The 19,949-nt window shown below is 46.2% G+C and overlaps 1 protein-coding gene across 1 annotated transcript in view; it reads left to right on the top strand.

Annotated features, from left to right (window-relative positions):
• LOC138666938 (zinc finger protein 182-like) overlaps positions 1 to 19,949 on the top strand; it is a 52,774-nt gene that overhangs the window by 30,915 nt on the left and 1,910 nt on the right. The window contains exons 7-11 of the mRNA XM_069755133.1: positions 6,889 to 7,035; positions 7,165 to 7,344; positions 7,423 to 7,546; positions 7,630 to 7,727; positions 7,926 to 8,016. Of these exons, the coding sequence (XP_069611234.1) occupies positions 6,889 to 7,035; positions 7,165 to 7,344; positions 7,423 to 7,546; positions 7,630 to 7,727; positions 7,926 to 8,016 (640 nt within the window). The remainder of the gene's footprint in view (positions 1 to 6,888; positions 7,036 to 7,164; positions 7,345 to 7,422; positions 7,547 to 7,629; positions 7,728 to 7,925; positions 8,017 to 19,949) is intronic.

The raw sequence follows: 19,949 nt of genomic DNA, 5'->3' as shown, positions 1-19,949 counted from the left end.
TCCTATAATTGTATGGTAAATAAAGACACAGCAAGACTAAAATCCTTTATTTTAAAAAATTACACAGACTCCTTTATTAATCTCAATGAAACCATACTTACTGCATCCCCTAATGCCAGTGAAGCCCTCATTTTCTTCTAACAAAAATAAAATAAAAAACCAACAATATACCATACCTGTCCAATCGTTCTGTCCCACGCCGTAATCCATGTCTGGGGGGGCTAAATAGTTTCAACCTTCACGGTGCCAAGATGCGACCGTCCTGGCTGATAGCGCAGCATCATTCACCAGCGGTGACATCATCGAGGCTGAGCTGAAATTCGGTGACCTCAGGACCGTGGGAAAATGCCAGTGATGATGTCACTCTGGTCAATGATGCTGCGCTCTCAGCATCTCATTGACCAGTGGTTTTCAGCCGGGTCAGTCACATCTTGGCACCGTCCAGGTTGAAAACTAGCCCCCAGACATGGATTACGGCGTGGGAGAGACCAACGGACAGGTATGGTATTGTAACGGGGTCTACCAAGCTGGGGTACCTCTTTCAGTACCACCCCGTGTTTCAGGAAGTCCACTATGCTTTTAATGTAGATTCTGAATGAAGGACGCTGGCTGAAATTTCTTGATTACATGAGAGCATATAAAAGCTGACTGCTACCCCACGTATTTCCAGTCTAAGAACACCCTTTATTTACAGCACACAGAATATATAACACAGATACACAGGGCAGGCCAATAAGAACACAGCAGGCCAGACCTACATTACAATAGCCGCAGGGGGCCGGAGCCTGCCAATATTTACTGTGGGAATTACAAAGGTGGGGGGAGGTCAGAAAGAGAATATCTTGTCCAGGGGCGCAGCCTGTGGACTGATGCATTTCACATGGAAACTATTATACATACATATACTGCATAACATTCTTGGTGCTGGGGGGTCCTGTAACATGGCTCCCCTTTTCAGCGACGCGATCGGCATACACAGTCTGATCCTTAACGGATCGGTTTGGGGATGACCGAAGTTTATGGGGTTGGTACAAGTTCCGTTTGTCGACTCAGTCCATCGGCATTACCGTTTTGTTTGCCGGGTCTGTAGTGGATGGTGAAGTCCAGAGGTTGTAGGGCTAAACTCCACCGCAGTAATCTGGCGTTGTCTCCGGAGACCCGATTAAGCCAGACTAGGGGATTATGGTCCGTTAGGAGGGAAAACTGTCGTCCATACAAATATGGTTGTAACTTTTTGAGTGCCCATACTATTGCCAGGCACTACTTCTCGATGGCCGCATAGCTCACTTCACGGGGCAGTAGTTTCCGACTCAGGTAAGCTACCAGGTGTTCTTGGCCGTCCGGCCCGACTTGGCTTAGTACTGCCCCCAATCCAAACATAGAAGCGTCTGTGTGGACAAGGAAACGTTTAGTTGGATCTGGTGCGGCCAATACAGGGGTATTGGTGAGGGCGTCCTTTAGCTGGCGGAAGGCTTCCTCACACTCTGGGGTCCAGGTTACCTGGCGGGGTTGGTTCTTACAGGTCAGGTCAGTGAGGGGCTTGGCTACGCTGCTGTAATTGGGAACGAATTTCCTGTAATACCCCGCTGTCCCTAGAAACGCCATGACCTGGGTTTTAGTGCGTGGAGTGGGCCATTTGGCTATGGCCTCAATCTTGGCAGGTTCTGGTCTCTGTTTCCCACTTCCCACCCAATGCCCTAAATACTGAACCTCCGCTTTGCCCACGTGACACTTGTTTGGGTTCAGGGTGATTCCGGCCTTGTGGATCCTGTCTAATACTGTCTCTAGGTGATTTAGATGCTCTTCCCATGTCACGCTGTAGATGGCGATGTCATCCAGGTAGGCACACGCATAGTCCTGGAGTCCATCCAGAAGCCGGTCAGCCAGCCTCTGGAAGGTCGCCGGGGCAGTCTTCATCCCGAATGGCATAACTCGAAACTGGAATAAGCCAAACGGGGTGACAAATGCCGACTTGGGAATAGCATCAGGACTAAGGGGAATCTGCAAGTAGCCTTTGCATAGATTGATCGTGGTCAAATACTTTGCCCCTGCCAGCCGGTCTAACAAGTCATCCACACGCGGCATGGGATACGCATCCGTCACTTTTCTCATTGAGCTTACGATAGTCTACACAAAACCGTGTAGTCCCATCCTTCTTGGGCACTAACACTATGGGGATGCCCAGGGACTATCTGACTCTTCAATGACCCCTAAACGCAACATCTCTTGTATCTCTTGTCGCATCCCTTCTCGTACAGACTCAGAGATGCGGAAGGGGGGTTGTCGCAGGGGGGTCTGATCCTGGGTCTCAACCTTGTGTTGTGCCAGGTGAGTGTACCTGGGTTCCCAGAAAACATCCTCTGTCGCTGCCTCAACAACTCCTCCGCCTGCTGTCTCTCCCGGGGACCTAAGTCTTCACCCCAGTGTACCTGGTCCCATGTTTTAGACTGAATCCTCTTCCCTAAGACATCAGGCAAGGGAAGTCTGACTAAATCCTCTGCTTCAGGTGCACAGATGGCCACTACCTCTTCAGGGAGCTCCCGATAGGGCTTCAGCATATTCACGTGGAACATGCGGATAACCCTGGGGTCGTCACAATCGGCGACATTATAGGTGGTGTCAGCTATTTTCCCCACTACCTGGTAGGGCCCCTGCCATGCAGCTTGGAACTTGTTCTGCCTAGTGGGCTCTAACTCCAGGACCTTCTGCCCTATTTCCAAGTTGCGCTCTCTGGCCCTCCGATCGTACCATACGCGCTGGCGCCGCTGGGCCACCTGCATGTTCCCACGTACAGCCTGGGTCAGCTCCTGTAGGCGGTTCCGAAATTCCAGCACATAGGGTACAATAGGTACCCCTTCTATGATGCCCTCACCTTCCCAGTGTTCTAGCACTAAGTCTAGGGGTCCCCTTACCCGTCTCCCGTATACCAGTTCGAATGGGGAGAACCCCGTGGATTCTTGAGGCAGCTCTCGATAGGCAAACAGGAGGTGAGGCAAGAATTTCTCCCAGTCCCTGTAGGTCCTGGTAAAAGTCCCAATGAGTTGTTTTAATGTCCCGTTAAAGCGTTCACACAACCCATTGGTTTGCGGGTGGTACGGGGCGCGTCTAATGGACTTTACGCCGCACAGCTTCCACAGTTGGTTGGTCACCTCTGCTGTAAACTGGGTACCCTGGTCTGAGATAATCTCCCGGGAAAATGCAACCCGTGAGAAAACCTGGAGCAGGGCAGCCACCACTGTCTCTGCCATTATGTTAGGTAACGCAACCGCCTCTGGATACCGCGTGGCATAATCTACCACTGTCAATATATACCTTTTCCCTGACGGACTGGGTTTGGCTAACGACCCTATCAGATCGACCGCTACTCTGCTAAATGGTTCCTCCACAATGGGGAGGGGGCGTAATTTGGCCTTGCATCGATCTCCCCTCTTGCCAATGCGCTGGCAACTGTCACAGGTCTGGCAGTATTGACGAACATCATAGGTTACCCCCGGACAAAAGAAGTTTTGTGTCAGACGATGCCTGGTGCGACTGACGCCGAAGTGCCCGGCCAAGGGTATGTCATGAGAGATTCGCAGTAACTCCTGCCTATACTTCTTGGAAACTACCAGCTGTCGTTTTATAGTGGGGCTCCTCCCTGTGTGGTGCTGCTCTGTGATCCGGTAGAGGAGTCCCTGCTTCCATATAAACTGTTCCCCTTCCAGTACCCCTCTCCCCTCCTGTGCCTTCCCACGATATCCCTCCAATGAAGGATCCTCAAGTAACTCCCTCTTAAATTCATCTGGGGTGGCCCAAGAAATGTGTCTGGCTATGGGAATACGTGTAGGGCTGGGATGTCTTACCTGGGGCTCCTCTGAGTGTGATTCTGCCTCCGCAACTCGAGCTTGTCTCCGGGTGGTCACAGGATATGTCTCAGCCAGAGGGGCAACCGAGAAGACAGACAACATGGGCCCCAAGTCATTTCCCAGCAAAACGTCTGCAGGCAAATCCTCCATCAAGCCGACCTCAGCAAGGCTATCCCCAACTCCCCAGTTCAGGTGAATCCTGGCAGTGAGCAGTCGATGTATGGCTCCCCCTGCTACACGGACTGCCACTGTCTGGTCCGTCTTCTCTTGGTCCCGAACAAGATGAGGCTTCACAAGGGTCAAAGTTGCTCCGGAATCTTAGTCCCTGCATGCGTTTCCCATTAACCCACACGACCTGTCGATGCTGTTGTCGATTATCTGCCCGGGCTGCCTGCACGGGGTCTACTTCATGCAGCACTTCCTCCATGTCTTCCACCCCTTGGTTAGTTGTAGCCCCCAATGCCGGGTCAGCTTCGCCTTGGTAGCAGTGTACAGTGGCCCGGCGGAAGGTAGCTGTTCCTGCCTTTGGCCACTGGGTATGCTGAGTCCGGTTGGGACATTGTCTTTGCAGGTGGCCCAGCTGACGGCAGGTGTGGCATCGCGCCCCAGGGGAACTGTGGTAGGCCGGGTTTCTAGCTGGTCCCCCTACAATCTTCGGTGGTTTGGGGCCCTCCAGGTCCATGGGCGAACCCCTAGTGACCATCTTTGATCCGGACAACTGAGGCCTCCTGGCGTCATGATGTTCATCGGCCAGACGAGCGGCTTCCTCAAGAGTCATTGGCCGCCTGTCCCGAAGCCATTCCTGTGTCTCGGGGTTTAGTCCATTAAAGAGTTGTTCTAACAAGAAGAGCTGGAGGACGTCCTCCTTAGTGGTTGCTTTGCTCCCTTGTACCCACTGTAGCAGTGACCGCCGTAATTTACAGGCCCATTCAGCGTGGGTATCGGTTACTCGTTTTATAAGTCCGCGGAACTTTTGGCGGTATGCCTCTGGTGTCAGCGCATACCGGGCCAAGATCACTTCTTTGATCTGCTCATAGTCGAAACAGTCCTCATCGGGTACCGTGCGATAGGCGTCCGCTGCCCGGCCTGTCAGCTTGCTGGCCAGAATCTGAACCCGTTCCTCCGGCTTCACTTGATGAAGGGCACACTGCCGCTCAAAGTCCTGCAGAAAGCCATCAATGTCTTCCTCTGCCTCCCCCTACTGTCGGAAGGCATTATACTGGATCTTTTTGTGGCTTACTATTGAAGGTACCTGGGCGGAGGCCAGAGCCCCCCTTGCTCGCTGACTCTCCTCTCTCCGCTCTGCCATCTCCATCTTGGCCAGCTCCAATTTGGTCCGCTCTGCCATCTCCATCTTGGTTAGCTCTATCCTGGTCCGCTCGGCCATCTCTTCCTTCAGATCAGTGCGCACATCAGCCATCACCTCTCGTATGATCTCTACTGCAGGGTTTGGGCCATAGAACGCCAGTCTGTTCTTTACCTCCCTCTGGAATTCAGTGTCCTCCATGTTCACATTGGGGGGCGCTGCACTGTCGTGTTCCATGATGGCTGCTATCAAATCCGCTTTTGTTTTGTTGCTGGCGATTAACCCTCGGGCTTCCACCAGATCTTTTAATGTAGTCCTCTTTAACTTCTGGTAGTTGTCTTCCATTCATTCCTTTCCTCCTGTAGAAGGGATATCACATCCCGCTGTCTGCCACCAGTGTAACGGGGTCTACCAAGCTGGGGTACCCCGTGTTTCAGGAAGTCCACTCTGCTTTTAATGTAGATTCTGAATGAAGGACGCTGGCTGAAATTTCTTGATTACATGAGAGCATATAAAAGCTGACTGCTACCCCACGTATTTCCAGTCTAAGAACACCCTTTATTTACAGCACACAGAATATATAACACAGATACACAGGGCAGGCCAATAGGAACACAGCAGGCCAGACCTACATTACAATAGCTGCAGGGGGCCGGAGCCTGCCAATATTTACTGTGGGAATTACAAATGTGGGGGGAGGTCAGAAAGAGAATATCTTGTCCAGGGGCGCAGCCTGTGGACTGATGCATTTCACATGGAAACTATTATACATACATATACTGCATAACATTCTTGGTGCTGGGGGGTTCTGTAACAGGTATATTGTTTTTTTTTTTTTTTCATTTTATTTGTATTACAGGAGCTCGAGGGTTTCGCTGGGATTAGGCGTAATAATAAAAATGGAAAACTGTGTTTAGTTTTATTTCAAATAAAAGACTTTATTCTGGCTGTGCCTTTATTTAACATGTAACTATAGGATCAAACATGATCACAGCGTTCCGGCGGCATAGGGAAGCATCGTGCAGGGAGAAAGCTCCCTGCGTGCTTCCCTGAGACCCTCAGAACAACGCGATGTGATCGTGTTGCTCCGAGCCTCTCCTCCGTTCTTCTCCCTGCAGGCCCTGGATCCAAAATGGCCGCGGGGCTCCTTCCGTGTCCTGCAGGGAGGTGGCTTGCAAGCGCCTGCTCAAAGCAGGCGCCGGCAAGCCTGCAACACTGCCTGTCAGATCGCTGATCTGATACAGTGCAATGCAAAGTGTCAGATCAGCGATCTGTCACTACATAGTGATGTCGCACCCTGGGACAAAGTAAAAAAGTTAAAAAAATAATAATTACATGTGTAAAAAAAACAAAAACCTAAATAAATTGAAAATATATATATAGTTCCAATAAATACTTTTCTTTATGTAAATTAAAAAACAAACAAAACTACTCAAATATTAACCCCACTTGCCACCGCTACAAGGCAAGTGTGAAGAGCCGATAAAGTGCCAGAATAGGTGCATCTAATAGGGCAGCTGCGGGCTGCTATTTTAAGGCTGGGGGGCCTATATCAATGACCTCTTACCAGCCTGAGAATACCAGCCCCCAGCTGTGAGCTTTGGCAAGGCTGGTTGTCAAAAATGCCGTTGATTTAAATGATAAATCTCCTCATATGTTTCCCTTATAATCTCCAGTAATTGTTTTATTACACAGGATTTTTATGATGTTACTTTGGCTCATCTTCTTCTCATTCAGGTCTCTACAATATCAGATCCTTTCAGTGAAGATCTACATAAGAAAATTTTCCTGATTTGCCCATCAAAGATGGATATGGACAGAGAAAAGGTGGCAGAGAAAATATTACACTTCACCCTAGAGATCCTCTTCCGGCTTACTGGAGAGGTGAGAGATTCTGATGACGTCACATTACATGATTCTCATCTATGGGAATAACAGATGGACAGAACTGGAGAGGTGAGGACTCTGGAAATGTCTGTAGTGAGATTTATTAATGTGTCTCTCCATAAACAGGATTACACAGTAGTGAAGAAGAACTCTAGTGATCGCTGTCAGAACCCTGTGTCTGAGGGATGGCGAAGACCCCTGAGCCCAATCACGGGGCCTCCACCTCACCCCCTGATACATGAGCACATCAATGACCAGAAGATCCTAGAGCTCATCTACAAGATGATTGAGCTGCTGACTGGAGAGGTGACACTACTGGGAATGCTGGGAAATTATTCAGTATGAAGGGATCCGGGGGGATGACGGTATCATTGTATGTGTCAGGTTCCTATAAGGTGTCAGGATATCGCCGTCTATTTCTCCATGGAGGAGTGGGAGTATTTAGAAGGACACAAAGATCTGTACAAGGACGTCATGATGGAGGTTCCCCAGACCCTCACATCACCAGGTAATAGACAGGACTAAATACTCATGGCCTATAATTATCTGTATGTAAAGAATGAATTCAGTCCCTGTATGTTTTTCCTCCAGATCTATCCAGTAGGAGGAGAACACCAGAGAGATGTCCCCGTCCTCTTCTTCCACAGGACTGTAAACAAGAAGATCCTGATATTCTTCAGAATCATCAGGTAGATGGAGAGAAAATGTCATGAGATCTCCCTTGTGATATGTAGTTGGCTGTGGAGATCTTGTGCCCAGTCTTGTTTTATCCACCAGTATTATATGTTTTATACTTGTGTAATGAGAACGGTGGAGATGGCAGGATTAGTGATGATCATAGATGTGACTTTTCCATCTGTTTGTGACTTCTACAATATTTGTTTCAGGGTGAAGATCTGACCCATATTAATACTACAGAGACAAATGTGAGGGGTGATGAGCGGTGTAAAGAGGAGATTCCTACATATGAATACCCAGGTGAGTAATAACCACTAAATGCAGAGAAGTCACAGATTCTTCTCAGTCACTGGCTGTGGCTGCTTTATCGGTGGTGTAGTCCGGCTGTATTACCATGATCGCCATTTTGCCTCTAGACCACAACATTCTCCTCTATCCCAAACTGTTCAAGTGACTTTGGGAATTGAAAGCCCTTTCATATAGAACTTACAACCTGGAGGATCCACCTACCCTCTGGGGATGGAAGACGGTGACCGTTACCTGCCCAGATCTGTAAACTACAAAGCCAAATGACAGCGTACGTAGAATGTGCTGACAAGTTAGACAATCACTTGAGGAAAAGTATTACGATGGGTCTGTAAGAGAAAGCGGAGGGTAATGATGCTGTTGGCTTCCTAGAACCCTGATATCTTATTGGATGAATCTACCTTCTCTCCCTTCTGTGCCGCTGAATGTGCTCATATGGCCCCTACAAGACCAGGTCCGGTCTTTCTGGCCAAACTTTGCTTTTATGATCGACAACATTACTTGCGCAGGCATGTACTACGGAGGACATAGAATGAACTTCAATCCAATATTGCGGCCAGCATGCAGCCAGAGGGTAAGGAAAGGGTGAATCAAACACCCGAAAACTCCGCCCATATGACCGAAAACCGGTCCCGCCAAATTCAGGTGACAGGTTCCCTTTAAGCATTGAGCAGTGAGGGCCATGTGTGAATTTCTGTACAATAACAGGATACTTTTCTACCCAAAGATGACAAAAGTATTCTAGGAATGATACCTTAATTGGCTAACCAGAAAATAATGTTTGCAGCTTTCAGAGCACAGGTGTAAATTGTATCCATGTAGTGACTCATAAATCCAGGTGTTAAATTGAGTCCTAGTGTCAAAGAATTGAACCTCTTCATTAGTTTTAAGGCTACTTTCACACTAGCGTTAACTGCAATCCGTCACAATGCGTCGTTTTGCAGAAAAAACGCATCCTGCAAAAGTGTTTGCAGGATGCGTTTTTTCTCCATTGACTAACATTACGCGACGCATTGCGACGGATTGCCACACGTCGCAACTGTTGCGCGACGGTTGCGCCGTGTTTCGGCCGACCGTCGGCCGCAAAAAAGTTCCATGTAACATTTTTTGCAGCCGACGGACCGTCTTTTCCGACCGCGCATGCGCGGCCGGAACTCCTCCCCCACCTCCCCGCACCTCACAATGGGGCAGCGGATGCGCTGAAAAGCAGCATCCGCTGCACCCGTTGTGCGGCGGAGGCAACGCCAGCGTCGGTAACCTCGGCCCGACGCACTGCGACGGGCCGAGCCCGACGCTAGTGTGAAAGAAGCCTAATTCTCAAACTTTTCTTTCCCTGTCATCCTTAAAATGACCTTTTAGTATTAAGACTTTTAAGTCTGTCATACTGTGTCCAGAGAAATGTTTTCCCTCAGGCGTGTCCATTTCATTCCTGATTGTGTGTCTGTGTAGATTCATCCTAGTTTGTAGTCGTTGCATAGTTTCCCGAATATAGAACTTCCAGGGCACCTCGTACATTGTATCATGTACACCACATTGGAGGATGTACATGAAAAGGACCTTATTGTCCTGATTTGTGTTTTGTACACGGACTATATTTGTCAGTAATATGTGAATACAAGTTTTGCATTTTTTACTGTTACATGGGAATGTGCCAGTCACTGATGGTGATGACAGGACACTTCTAACAAGGAGATTCCTTAAGTTAGGGGGCCGTTTATAGGAGAGAAGTGGTAGTTCTGGGGAAATGTCTTTCAATTTGTTGTCTCTGTGGAATATGGGTTGGAAATCAGCACCAATTTTTCTTAGGATGCTCATGTGGGGGTTGTATGTAACCACAAGAGGCACCCTGTTGTCCTCTCTGTTTGGAATCCAGGGGGCCGTTTCTTGGGATCCTTGTAGCCCTGTGGATCTGTTCATCTATTACCAGTGGATGGTATCCTTGTTGTAGGAATGTGTTCCTCAGTGATCGCAGCTGTAGTTCCCTTTCTTTACTGTCTGAACAGATCCGAATATACCTCAGAGCTTGACTGTCGTAGCTGTTTTCGTTCTGACATGACAGATCACCAGTGAGGCCAAATCAGGAGGTTACACCTGTCATTTTACAAGCGCGCTTGGAGACAAAGGACACCTCACACATATTCTGTGAGCAAGTCACTTTTATCTGATATATCAAAGAACAAGGCAAAGTTTTATACCATTTACAACAAATGTATTTCAATGTAAGTCATGTAGCCCCCACCATCACCCAGGGTCATACTTTATTTACCATGCACCCAGAACATGTTGTTGCTGACTATTGAGAACATACATGATAAGAAGTATGGTCTCCTTGAAGAGGAGACCATCAGACTACTGTGTCAACAGATTCTAGTAATTCTAACAATTAAAGGCAGAAGGCACTTAAAGGCAAACTATTAACCCTTCTATATCAATTTCCCCCTTTTGTAAATGGTATAACCTCTGCCACCGGGTCAGCTGATATCCACAAAGGAGCTACTGTCTCATGGGTCTAGTCACCATAAGGGGTCTTTCTACCTGCTTCACCCATCCACCCTCAGTGTGGACACTCACTTCCTCAGTCAGCAGTGGTTATCCGGGATCTATGATACACTATAGATCAGGGGTGGGCAATTAATTTTGCCATGGGGCTGCATGAGAAATTTGGATGGTTTCAGAGGGCCGGACTAATATAATTAACTCATTTTTACCCAATACTGTAGTATACATATGCTATATTTTCATAAACAAACAGTATGTTAAACAATGCAGACATTTACATTTCATTTCTGCCCCCATAATGTCCAGATTTCATTTTTGCCCCATAATGTCCAGATTTCATTTGTGCCCCCATAATGTCCAGATTTCATTCATTTGTGCCCCCATATTGTCCAGATTTTATTTATTTGTGCCCCCATACTATCCAGATTTCATTCATTTGTGCCCCCATAATGTCCAGATTTCATTTGTGCCCCCATAATGTCCAGATTTCATTCATTTGTGCCCCCATAATGTCCAGATTTCATTCATCTGTGCCCCCATAATGTCCAGATTTCATTCATTTGTGCCCCCATAATGTCCAGATTTCATTCATTTGTGCCCCCATAATGTCCAGATTTCATTTGTGCCCCCATAATGTCCAGATTTCATTCATCTGTGCCCCCATAATGTCCAGATTTCATTTATTTGTGCCCCCATAATGTCCAGATTTCATTCATTTGTGCCCCCATAATGTCCAGATTTCATTTGTGCCCCCATACTGTCCTGATTTGTCACTTTTGCCCCCATACTGTCCTGATTTGTCACTTTTGCCCCCATACTGTCCTGATTTGTCACTTTTGCCCCCATACTGTCCTGATTTGTCACTTGTGCCCCCATACTGTCCTTATTTGTCACTTGTGCCCCCATAGTGACAAATCAGGACAGTATGGGGCCCATACTGTCCTGATTTGTCACTTGTGCCCCCATACTGTCCTGATTTGTCACTTGTGCCCCCATACTCTCCTTTTATGTCACTTGTGCCCCCATGGTATGTCACATGTGCCCCCATCCGCATCTCCCCCAGGGCTGGCCGCTGCTCCCTCCCCCCTATCATGCATGCAGGCAGGCGCCAGGCAGCTCCATTACCCATTCCCCGTGGCCGCTGTATGGAGCACTTACCACCGACCACCGGCACCATCCAACCCCACAAGTTACCACAGTACAGCCGCACAGAACACCGGCGTCCAGCGCTACGGATGAAGGAGCAGCGCAGCAGCCTGTGTCATGCTCAGTGAAGTCACCCGCTGCTGGCGCTTCCCTGATGCGGAAGTGCCAGCGGCGGTCAGCGCCTCTCAGCGGACAGGGGTTTCAATGCAGGGCGCACAGGCGCAGGCGCTGGAGTGGCTGAAGAGAAGGGGAACCTGGCTGATAGCGCCGTAGCAACGTGCAGCAGCTGCACTGTCTCTGGCGGCTGGCCGAGCGGTGCCGCGGGCGGCGGGCCGTTTAAAATCGTCAGGTGGGCCGGATGCGGCCCGCGGGCCGCATCTTGCCCAGGTCTGCTATAGATGATACAGCCTTAGATTCCTTCCTTAAACATACACTCTTCAATAGCTTAGGTAATATATATATTAGCGCTTTTACGGCTACATAAAACAATAAGCAAAACAACAAAATTTGCATGCAAGTCTGTATAATGCCAAAAATAATCCATCCCGCTAGGCCGCTAAGCCAATTGGCTGGATTAAAAAGGAGTCTCTGTATTGTATTAGAGCCTTAAGGAACCTAGAAAATCTGAGTCCAAGTCTCATTGTGCATGCAGTGTGGTGTTAATAACTTCCTTGGCTCCTGGGGTAAGGCTAAGTACAGCATAGTCCTTGCAGATACTGGTTTGTGTGTACAGATCCAACAGTCCAACAGTTTTTGTCCTTCCGCGTCTTTTATAAAAAAAAAGCAAGATGTTGAATAAGTTTGTTTATCCAGTGTCTCTGTAAGGTGCAAACATCCTACCACTGCCAGCAAGGTGATTAGGACAACAGTCATTCTGCTGGTGAAAAGATCTTTTTGCAGTGATTGGCATGGATCCAGGTGGCCTTTCCCTCAAGTTTCACTGAGGTGAATGTGGTCAGCTGGACTTTAAAACGGGCCATCAAACCGTGGATCTAGGCTCCTTCTCACGTGTCTGTGTATGACCACCCAATCACCTGGATTCAGCTGATGTACGTCTGCACTGGCATTAGGATCTGGAATGGATGAGAACACCTGTTTATGCACCACATTAGGTCTTTTCTGCAAGGCCTGGACATGGGCTGTCATAGCACCTTGTGGCATTTGTAGCACCTGTGGGAAGTACAGACCAGTCTTTGGGGCACTACCAAACAGGACTTCAAAAGGAGACAAGCCTGTCTTTCTATTTGGAGTGGGTCTGACTGAAGAGAGTGCAAGAGACAATCATTGTTCTCAGCAGCACATCGCCGGTGTAAACTGTAGATGTGCTGCTGATAACATGATACTGAATGGTGATCTGTTAAGGTACCGTCCCACAAAACGATAACGTTAACGATCTCATGTGTGACAGCGACCAACAATAAGGCCCCTGCTGGAAGATCGTTGGTCGTTGGGGAGTGATCAGGACCTTTTTTTGGTCGCTGATCACCCGCTGTCATCGCTAAATCGGCGTGTGTGACGCCGATCCAGCGATGTTCACTTGTAACCAGGGTAAATATCGGGTTACTAAGCGCAGGGCCGCACTTAGTAACCCGATATTTACCCTGGTTACCATTGTAAAAGTAAAAAAAAACAAAAAACAGTACATACTCACATTCTGATGTCTGTCACGTCCCTTGGCGTCCACAGGGTTAAAACTGCTTTCAGCAGGAGCGCTGCTAATGCACGCACTCCAGCCGAGAGTTTCCCTGCACTGACTGTGTCAGCGCCGGCCGTAAAGCAGAGCACAGCGGTGACGTTACTGCCGGCGCTGACAGTGAGTGCAGGGAAACTCGCGGCAGCAGCGTGTGCATGAGTAGCGCTCTTGCCGAAAGCAGTTTTAACCCTGTGGACGCTGGCGGGGGACGTGACAGACATCAGAATGTGAGTATGTAGTGTTTTTTTCTTTTTTTTACTTTTACAATGGTAACCAGGGTAAATATCGGGTTACTAAGCGCGGCCCTGCACTTAGTAACCCGATGTTTACCCTGGTTACCTGGGTGCTGCAGGGGGACTTCGGCATCGTTGAAGACCGTTTCAACGATGCCGAAGTCTTTCCCCTGATCGTTGGTCGCTGGAGAGAGCTGTCTGTGTGACAGATCCCCAGCGACCACACAACGACTTACTAACGATCACGGCCAGGTCGTATCGCTGGTAGTGATCGTTGGTAAGTCGTTTACTGTAACTATACCTTTAGTGATCTATTAGTGATCGTTCTGTCCCATCATTATTCCTCAGCTGGTGGAAAGAGGTCGGGAAACAAGCGTTGAACAACTTCAGTATTGTCGATCAAACTCATTTAGCGGCCTGAACTCAGCGCTTGTAAATACAACCGAAATGCTTTTGTGTGATGTGCAATATGTTAGCATTTGGGGCCCCATTTTAAACTTTGCCTAGGGCCCCACTTTGCCTTAAACCAGCCCTGCCTACAAGTGTACAAAGATATTATACAGTCACCATGTGACAAGTGGGCCTGTGTAGCTTCAAATGGCAGGGCTGAATTTTAGTCCCAGTCCGGCCCTGCTGCAAACATATTATTTTCTGGTTAGCCAATAAAGGTATCGCTCCTAGAATACTTTTGTCATCATTGGGCAGAAAGTATTCACATCGATTGTACTATTAATAACAGCAGAGTTTCCCTTTATCCTGAAATTTCAATTTATTTTAGAACCAACTAACTTCAAGAAAGATTGTGATAAACTGCATAAACCATTATACCTGTGCATTGATATATCTCTAAGCTGTGCGTGGCTGATGGCTGTAATATACATTTATTCACCCCTGCAGGAGATGTGTTGGCTCGAGCCCTGGTTTCATGGCTTCATTCATGTTATAAATGACATTATGTTTTCGATCCTAAGGAATTCAGATTACTGCACAATCTCTCCTGAAATGTGGAGCAATATTATATTCTCTAATCTTCTGGTCAGGACTCATAGTAGCTTCAATGGTCCGCCATAAATGAGTGCAACTCCGGTCTAATGTTGAAGTTCTTCCCTCGTACATACGTTATTGTTGGGGATGTAACATATAATAAAAATGTTTGTTTTTTTACCTGTTCATTCTGTATGATAGTTTAATTGTGGTGGGATTGATCTGCCTCACTTATGTGAGTCTGTAACTCCCTGATAGTCTTAAAAAAAAAAGCTCTCCATTGATACCTGGTGATGAAATCCGTCTTGTGGTTTTTCTCATTAATGAGATTCTCGTGCTCTAGGGCGGGGCTGTGGGTGGGGCTTTATGTGGTGCTCTGCTTTCATATTCAACTGTATTGGCATAAAATAGCGTTGATATTATAGTTGATCATGCCTATAACATTGTGGCTATTGTGGGGCTTAGAAATTCTTTTTACATCCAGCAAAATGACACCGACGGCGCCTGCCAGTTGCATCTATCTCTTACTTATAGATGCTACAGGACAGGCGCCGCCATCGCCGTTGACATTTTGCTGCATGTAATTTATTTTCTAATCCTCACAACAGCCACAATATTATAGGCATTATCAACAATAATATCAGCGCTATTATATGCATTACGTAAAAATGGCGGGCAGGTCACTGAGGTATCAGTGACCTGCCATAAGCCAATACAGATGCATATGTAATCAGGGCACCACATAAAGCCCCGCCCACAGCCCCACCCCAGAGCACGAGAGTCTCATTAACTGAAAACTACAGATAAAGATTAAACAACAACCACAAGACGGATTTCATCACCAGGTGTCAATGTAATCAGTATAACGGCACCCACCTGACAGTGTCTGTAGGTTACTGTGCACAATCCTACTGACAGGTTCCCTTTAAGATATCTCAGCTCTGCACTATTATACACAGTTCTTTTTAAATGTGTAATATTTCTTCTTGATACTCATCTGACAGAAAATATTGGCCCTTAGGGTACCGTCACACTATACGATTTACCTACGATCACGACCAGCGATATGACCTGGCCGTGATCGTAGGTAAATCGTAGTGTGGTCGCTGGGGAGCTGTCACACAGACAGCTCTCCAGCGACCAACGATGCCGAGGTCCCTGGGTAACCAGGGTAAACATCGGGTAACTAAGCGCAGGACCGCGCTTAGTTACCCGATGTTTACCCTGGTTACAAGCGTTAAACTAAAAAAAAACAAACAGCACATACTTACATTCTGGTGTCCGTCAGGTCCCTTGCAGTCTGCTTCCCGCACTCAGTGACTGCCGGCCGTAAAGTGAAAGTGAAAGCACAGCCGCTGTGCTCTGCTTTCACTTTACGGCCGGCAGTCACAGTGCGGGAAGCAGACTGCAAGGGACCTGACGGACACCAGAATGTAAGTATGTGCTGTTTGTTTTTTTTTTAGTTTAACGCTTGTAACCAGGGTAAACATCGGGTAACTAAGCGCGGTCCTGCGCTTAGTTACCCGAGGTTTACCCTGGTTACAAGCGAACGCATCGCTGGATCGCATCGCTAGATTGGTGTCACACACACCGATCTAGCGATGACAGCGGGAGATCTAGCGATGAAAGAAAGTTCTAAACGATCTGCTACGACGTACGATTCTCAGCAGGATCCCTGATCGCTGCTGCGTGTCAGACACAGCGATATCGTAACGATATCGCTGGAACGTCACGAATCGTACCGTCGTAGCGATCGAAATGTTATAGTGTGACGGTACCCTTAGGATAGTTTAGATTGTGAAGTCACTGAGCCCCTAATCTAATTACCCCAGAGAGGTTTCACCACTAGCTACTCATTTATCACTGATGAGGGCTGAGGTTGATCATTTCAGTAAATGTGTTATTGTCTGTAGTCACAGTTTTTGATTACAGTAGTCAGTGTCAAAAATACTCTGATTTAACCTCTTCCTGCAGCGAGTTTTGTGTTCCTAATCAGACCCCATTTTTCATATCTGACTTGTGTCACGTTATGTAGTGATAACTTTGGAATTACGATATTCACAAAGGATAACACTGATCAATGCAATTTTTCTTTCAAAAGGTTTTAAAACATATTTTAAGTCAATTGTGGCTGCTGATTACGAATATGAACTCCTTTTTTGGCTATCACATCAGGATTTCGAGATATTTTCAATTTTTGATGAAAATTACTCCTAATATTTTATGATAAAAACACATGATTTTCGGTACTACATTTTGTATATTTTTAATCAAGGAATTACAAAGATTACAAAGTCTATGTACAGCAAATCAAATATACTTACAGAATTAAACTACAAAATATAAAAACACATATATGGCACACAGATGAATGACAAATGTCAGTTATTTGAACTTTCTTTTCTTGGTTGATCTGTGATGAACAGCTTCTGGGTTGTCTCTCATCAGGCTCCAGCAATAGTCAGCCATCATATGAAAGTCCGATCGGCCTTGATACCGTTCTTCCATTGTTTTAATGTCCTGATGAAAACGCTCCCCTTGTTCCTCGCTCACATCCCCAAGGTTCTCTGGAGAAAAGTCCAAATGGCTGTGTAAATAGTGAATCTTGATACTCATTCTCCATCCAAGATTTCGCAGACTCATTAGTAGCTCTTCCACAATCTCTTCATAGTTGTCTGCTTTCTTATTCCCTAGAAAATTCTGCACCACATTACAAAATGCATTCCAAGCTCTTTCTTCTGTCTCATTCATTGATGTGATAACATTTCGGTCTCTCATAAGTGTTCTTATTTGAGGTCCATCAAATATTCCAGCCTTTTTCTTCTCTTCACTAAGACCAGGAAAAGTTGAACATGTATAGTTACTGCATTCTCCACTGTGATTGAGAGCTTTGACGAACTGCTTCATCAATCCAAGTTTTATGTGTAAGGGAGGAAAGACAATGTCTTTCCTATCCACTAGAGGATCATGGATGACATTTTTGTCGCCAGATGCCAAACTCTGTCGCTGAGGCCATTCAGTTTTCACCCTATGCTCTGCTGTAGCTGTGCTGTCCCAGTAGCACAGAAAACAAGGTTGTTATCATAACAAATGGGAATTATGCATGTTCAAAGAAAACAAAGATATTCTCACATTTATTGGGAGACTAAATGAAAACTAAATTTACCTTAGTGAACCGTATAAACCAGCACTTTTCATACACTACTTATATTTATCATGGAATTCATGAAAATGTGCTATATACCTATAGCGCAAAAACGTGATGTGATAGAGAAATTATATGATCAGATTTGAATTCAGCACCCTCAAATTAGTCTAAAACTGTTCTAAAAGTCCATGCCAGTAAAAAAAATTTTTTGTAGACCAGTGTAATAGAAAACAAATGGATCTTACAAATTATTTTCCAACTTTGCACAATACGCTACATACGATTGTACTGTCTGGGCACATGGCAGTGTTCAGAATGGAAGGAGCGCCATGTAGCTATTTGAATGTAGATCTAGCTAGAATAGATTGCAGACACAATATATTGGGTCACCTGGCAGCTCAAAAGATATCCACCATGAACATGCTTGATACTAGCTTCTCTGCTTTCCATATCCCAAGGATTGCCTTGCTCATCGCCCTTTAATACCCTTACATGTATCTTGACTTACACTGGGACCCCTAGGCTTGGACCACGGTGTTACCTGCTATTCTGTGGTGTTAGATGGCAAGAAGAATAGTCAGGTAGCTGGGTCAGAACCAGAAGGATAGAATCAGAAGGCACAAGAGTAGTCAGTAAACGGGCCACGTTCACAACAGGAAGCAAATACACAAGCCACAAGGTGAGCACAGAGGACTGAACCAGAGGAGAACAACGCTGTTTCTGCCAGATTCCTGTCATATGCTTTGAGCTTTAGTAGGGTGTGGTACTTTCCAAATGGCTGAAGTAGGGAGCAGATTACTCCAGCTGGACAGCAGGAACAGATCCCAGAGGAGATTCAACACCATATGCAGAAGCCCTAATTAGGGTTGATCGAATAGCTTTGGATAAGTGCTTATCCGAATAGCTATAGCGCTTCCCAAATAGCTGCCTCGGTAACCTGGATACCTGTAGTGCTCATGATAATGAGCTGTTCGGCGTCACTGCTGCATGTGTCGTGGCTGTGTGACGGCGTCACTGCTGCATGTGTCGTGGCTGTGTGACAGTCACAACACATGCATGGATAGCCGAAAAACAGGCACAGGCTCTGTATGTATGTGTTGTGACTGTCACACAGCCACAACACAGGCAGCTGCAGCGCTGAACAGATGATTATCGGGAGCGCTCCATGTAACAAGGTTCCCGAGGCAACTATTCGGTAAGCGCTATAGCTATTAAGATAAGGAGTTTTGCAAAGCTATGCGATCAACCCTAGCCCTAATATAACTAAAGGACAGAAAACCAGAATAGTCGAAATCCCGATAAAGTGATTCCATTTTATAAATTAATTCACTGAGGGTTATAATCGTACACACGTGGTCAAAATTGTTGGTACCCCTCATTTAATTACAGAAAAACACACAATGGTCACAGAAATAACTTGACTCTAACAAAAGTAATAATAAATAAAAAAGATTGTAGACGCCTGTGATGCTATTTAGTGGACACACCTTGATTTAACATGTCCCTTTTGTCACATTTTCAGGGGGTACCATCATTTCTGTCCAGGCCTATTTCATGAGTTTTATTTTTTTTTAAATTCTGTGGAAGCATGGTTGAAAAGCAATGTCTGACGTTTATTTGTTCATTTTCATAGATATTATTACTTTTGTCAGATTCAAGTTATTTTTGTGACTGTTGTGGGATTTTCGGTCATTAAACGAGGGATAACCACTATTTCGACCACGTGTGAAGGGCGACTGAATATTTTGATTCCACAGCCACTTTCCAGAAATTAACATGCAGTGGAATTTGGAGAGTGAAAATGACACATTTGCCATTTTATTACCCAACACTTAGTGCCAAGATTGTGCTCACTATAATGCTAAACACAGGGATCCTAAATTTTGTTTTTGCACACTGCAAGACTCAGAAGTGAGAGCAGATTTTGCTGAATTGGTTTATAGAAACCCTGTTGCTTTTCAACAGCCTTTGAGCCACTAATAGTTTGGGAACCTCTGTTTTTCCATTGACAGAGGGTGGACCTGAGTGGGGACTTGTTTTTTGTGAGATGAGAATTGATATTATTTTTGCATACATAACATTGATTTTGTTTCTTTTGATTCAATATTTGGGAGGCACAATGAACAAACAGTTGAACACCACGCACTACTGATTCATCTTGTAAGGTTTTCTATTAGACTGTGAACTGTCATTGACTTGGTAAATAATTACAGTTTTTTACATA

Source organism: Ranitomeya imitator, chromosome 2 (assembly GCF_032444005.1).
Source record: "Ranitomeya imitator isolate aRanImi1 chromosome 2, aRanImi1.pri, whole genome shotgun sequence".
NCBI lineage: Eukaryota > Metazoa > Chordata > Amphibia > Anura > Dendrobatidae > Ranitomeya > Ranitomeya imitator.
This window is presented reverse-complemented; position numbering and strand designations above follow the sequence as displayed.